Source organism: Chaetodon auriga, chromosome 7 (assembly GCF_051107435.1).
Source record: "Chaetodon auriga isolate fChaAug3 chromosome 7, fChaAug3.hap1, whole genome shotgun sequence".
NCBI classification, from domain to species: domain Eukaryota; kingdom Metazoa; phylum Chordata; class Actinopteri; order Chaetodontiformes; family Chaetodontidae; genus Chaetodon; species Chaetodon auriga.
Genome location: NC_135080.1, coordinates 17,844,009 through 17,848,143, shown reverse-complemented (window position 1 = coordinate 17,848,143; position 4,135 = coordinate 17,844,009). Strand labels below are relative to the sequence as shown.

Below are 4,135 nucleotides of genomic sequence, written 5' to 3'. Positions count from 1 at the left end.
TCCAGTCTTCAGTGGAGTCTGTGTGAGAGGAAGTGGTAATGTCTCAAAAAGTTACCTTATTTTGTTTGTTTTCGCAAAAATGTGCAAAATCCCATAAGCTTGTAAAACATGTACATATCAGTGATCGAAAGCTTGGAAAACAAAAATGTAGCTGGTACAGAAACATTTATTGGTACATTCATTCAAGGTCGTTAAATGTTAAATTAAGAGGTGATGGCTTCACACTATTTTGGATCCAGTTGTGAGCGAGTCAGGGTACGACGTCCCGGGCCTTCCTTTCCACTTCAGTGCAGTATTTTTCAGAGAGCCCTGAAGCCCTGCACAACAAACACACATCAGGTTTATTCAGTTCATACACACACGTTCACAGCACAGGAGAGCTTCTGTGTCCATGCAAGACAGTGAGACCATGAACCCACTCGTTCTTACCTGAGCTCTTTCAGCTTCTTCTCTTTGATCTCATCGAGGCGCATACGTCTCTGCCGGGCCTCCTCATTCAACCGATTAGCCTCCTCCGAGATCTCCCTGCGCTTCGCTATGGCTGACAGCTCCCGTTCCCTCACCTGATGTCGCAGGGCTTCTGCCCGAAGGTACGCTTTCTGACGCCGCTTCTCCTCTTCCTCCTTCTGTTTGACGATCGCGTCCTGTTGCGCCCTGTGTGGAGGGACAGAGAAGGAGCCAGGAAAACTCACATTAATACAGTGATGTAGGTGGACTTGGAAACATGTTAAAGACCAAATATTATGTACACTTTTCACCACAGTGATTGAGCCATCCTTCTTAAAGTAAAGTGATCTCATGAAATCAAATTTCTTACTTCAGCACCCGCTCAAACTCTGCCTTCTCCCGGCCAGCCTCAATTGACAGCAAGTGGTCTTTGCAGCGAACCTGCTCCAGGTAAGCTGCTTTCAGCATCGCCTGCTCCTGCGCTTTCTTTGCAGCCAGCTCCTTCTCTTTCCTCCTCCACTCTCTGTTTGCACTTTCTTGGTTCCTCCGAGCTCGGAGCTCATCCTTCCAAATGCATACACACACACACACAAACACACTACATTTGGACATACTGAATGCTTTAATTCCCTTTTAAAAATGCGATTACAGAATTTTGTAAAGGGGTTAAATCCAGCAGGTACCACCTTTAAGGCTGTGCTCAGCCGGCACTTTATTCCTGACCTGCTCTGCCTTGTAGTCTTTTGCTTTTTCTAGCCGAGTTCTCAGACTGGCGATCTCCAGCTCCTTCTCCTTCTTGATTCGTCTCTGCTCTGCTTCATATTCTGCCTCTCGCTCCTGCAGAGGTTAGAGTTATTTAACTGAATGGACTGTCCATGGACTGTCTGTGGAAGTAATCTGCTTTTCATCTCACCATCTTGTTTCGGATGTATTCCATATCTCTCATGTCAGCCAGCTTCTCTTCCTCTCTCCTCTGCTCCTTGGCCTGCGTGGTCTCGGCATTGATTTTCATGATCTCCTCCTGCAGATGCTGTTGCTCAATCCTCTTCATCTCCAGGGCCTGGAACAAGACAACCAGTCAGAGAGGAAACAGATTCATTCAAGTCAGTGTTCTCATTTTTAGTGTTTGTGTGCATTGTCTCTGCACGGGCGGCACCTTGAGGTCCTCCATGTTCATTTTCTCCTGGTTCTCTCGGATCTGCTGGCTCTCATACTCTTTCATCTGCTCCTGCATTTTCTGGTCCTCCAGACGTTCCTGGATCTGGTTGTTAATTTGCTGCATCCAGCTAGAATATAACACAGGCACAACACACACATGATAACTATCCTAAACAGGAAGCCCTTTGCCTTTACTGCTCACCAGCAGCCTGATGATCAGAAAAGGGATATTATTGGAAGGATGTGGGCGGTTTGGGTGGATCAAGAATATTTTTTTCAACTTCATTCATCAAATCAAATCAATCCACGATTCATGTGTGTATTTCTCAGTAGAACTCCCTTCACCGGATCCTCTGGTCTTTGCGCAGCTCATCAATCTGCTCCTCAGTCTCCAAGGCCTTGCGGCGTTCCACCTCCATCATGTCATCCAGACGCTTCTCCTCGTCTAACAGCTCCCCCTGGATCTGCTTCTTCTCCTGGATCTGGGCGTCAAGTGTGGCCTGACACTGAGCACCCAGAATCAGCTGAGGGAACCACACACACGGAAGTATTGATGTACTGACAACAAATGAGCAGTACTGACATCCACATGTCCACTGCTGCTTCCTACCTGATGTCAAAAATTGGATGGCCAATAACTTTTTCCAGCTACAGTAAACAGAGGTTCTTTCAGTAGGTCCCAAGGCTTTGAGGCGCCGGGTTCACACTTTGTTAATTCCCCTGTCTGAACACCCCTGTGAGCATGCTGAGAACTTGGGTATGACTTTAGATGCTGATCTTCACTTCCAGAAGCATATATCTAATATCTCCAAGGCTGCCTTTCATATTAAAGTTAGATGCTCCCTGTCACAGTCAGACACTGCAAAACTGCTTCATGCATTTATTTCCAGCAGACCAGGTTACTGTAATGCACCTTCTTCCTGCACTGACAAAGCAGGTGTGAAATAACTCCAGCTTATTCAGAATACTGCAGCCAGAGTACTAACTAAAACCAAAAGGTTTGAACACATCACTCTTATTTTAACATGTTGTTACTGACTCCCAGTAATTGATTTTAAAATGCCTCTTCATTTTTAAATCTATGGATAAAACTTCAATCTTAGAATCAATATCATTCTTAGTATTTTTACCTTATTAATTACAATAATACTACCTTCTTGTTTCCATTTTATTGTAATACCTGTTTTATTCTATATGTTCTTATCTGTTTTTGTCATGTATGATCTTTGCCTCTTTCTCTGAAGCTCACTGAGTCTGTGCCTGTTGTATGAAATGTGCTGTATAAAAAAAAACTTGACCACCTTGTTGAGCTTTTTGACCTCATCCTCTTCCTCCATCCTTAGCTCTCTGGCCCGCTCCACCAAGCCCTGCGCACGGTCCTGGGCCTCCAGCTCCAGCTCAGTCAGAGCCTGGTTCTTCTTACGGGACAGGTCTGCCTCAAAGAGCTGACGCTTGCTTTCCTCTGCAGCTTTCTGGTATATTACAAAAAGAGTGAAGGGCTTATTGTCTTACTGTCAATTATGCACGTTAAAGGACCATTTCGGGAGTTTTTCATATTTCTTACAATTTCCTCTTCTTTCTTCCTCTGATAAGCCTCCTTCAGGGCCTCCCTCTCCTCCTTGGTGAGAACCTGGGCCTCCGATTTGATCCGCTCAAACTCAGCTGAAGGGAGAATGATGGACTCTCCTGAAGGATCCTTGGATGGGATCCTGGCATAATGTCAGGTTGTCATACAGGTTTCAGTTTCACTACCAATCTGAATTGTTGTAGGCCTTGACTATAAAGTTTATACATTTCTCACCAACCTTAGATTGCGAATGAGGTCTTTGGTGATGATTTGGACAGTCTCTTTGTCTTTGTTCTTCTGAGACTCATTCTTGTCTTTGGAAGGTGACTTCCCATGTTTCTCGACCTGTGATGATACCTGGACAGAGTTAGAAAGCGACATCTCACAAACCCACTCATAACTCGTCATCTCTCCACACTCGCAATATATTGCACTAACAAAAGTGTCAAACTAGACGCATTGGACTACTATCACGCCACAGCAGCAGTTTGTAACACAGTCACTCACCGGTGGACTTGCAAATAGGGTTTCATCCACATCGGAGATGGGAGCCCGTTTGCGGTACCGACGGGTATATGAGCTGCTCCTGGAAGTCATGGAGCTGGATCCGAGTTTCTATGGAAATTTACATCAACAGTGTCAATAAATGACCTTCTTTATTCATGAAAACAGTCCGCTGGAGTCAACAGTTCAACTGAGATGGCTTGAAAACTAGGATTTAACAGGGAGCTCACGTCCCATGAGAAGTGTCATGGCTTCTTATTTAAACCTAAAACTTACCATGGTCCTTAATTAGTCGTGTCCAGTTAGACAAGTTTGTTCGTCTCTGTTAAGTTTCAAAGGCGAGATAAACTTGACAATGTCACAACATCCGAAACGTTTGTTGTCTGTTGCCATGGGAACAAACAGGCAGGCTTTAAAACGAGGAGGGTCGAGGTTCGTCACATCCGGTTCGTGCTCTTG

The 4,135-nt window shown here is 45.0% G+C and overlaps 1 protein-coding gene across 1 annotated transcript; it reads right to left on the bottom strand.

The window, feature by feature from the left end:
* Positions 1–146: 146 nt before the first annotated feature.
* cfap45 (cilia and flagella associated protein 45) lies at positions 147–4,036 on the bottom strand. The gene is made up of 12 exons (XM_076735620.1): positions 3,953–4,036; positions 3,680–3,787; positions 3,411–3,529; positions 3,170–3,314; positions 2,907–3,077; positions 1,951–2,129; positions 1,604–1,733; positions 1,361–1,507; positions 1,171–1,284; positions 818–1,011; positions 430–654; positions 147–317 (listed from the first exon to the last, which is right to left on the bottom strand). The coding sequence occupies exons 1-12, from the start codon at positions 3,953–3,955 to the stop codon at positions 251–253; spliced, it is 1,602 nt and encodes a 533-aa protein (XP_076591735.1). The 5' UTR covers positions 3,956–4,036; the 3' UTR covers positions 147–250.
* Between the last annotated feature and the right edge of the window lie 99 nt (positions 4,037–4,135).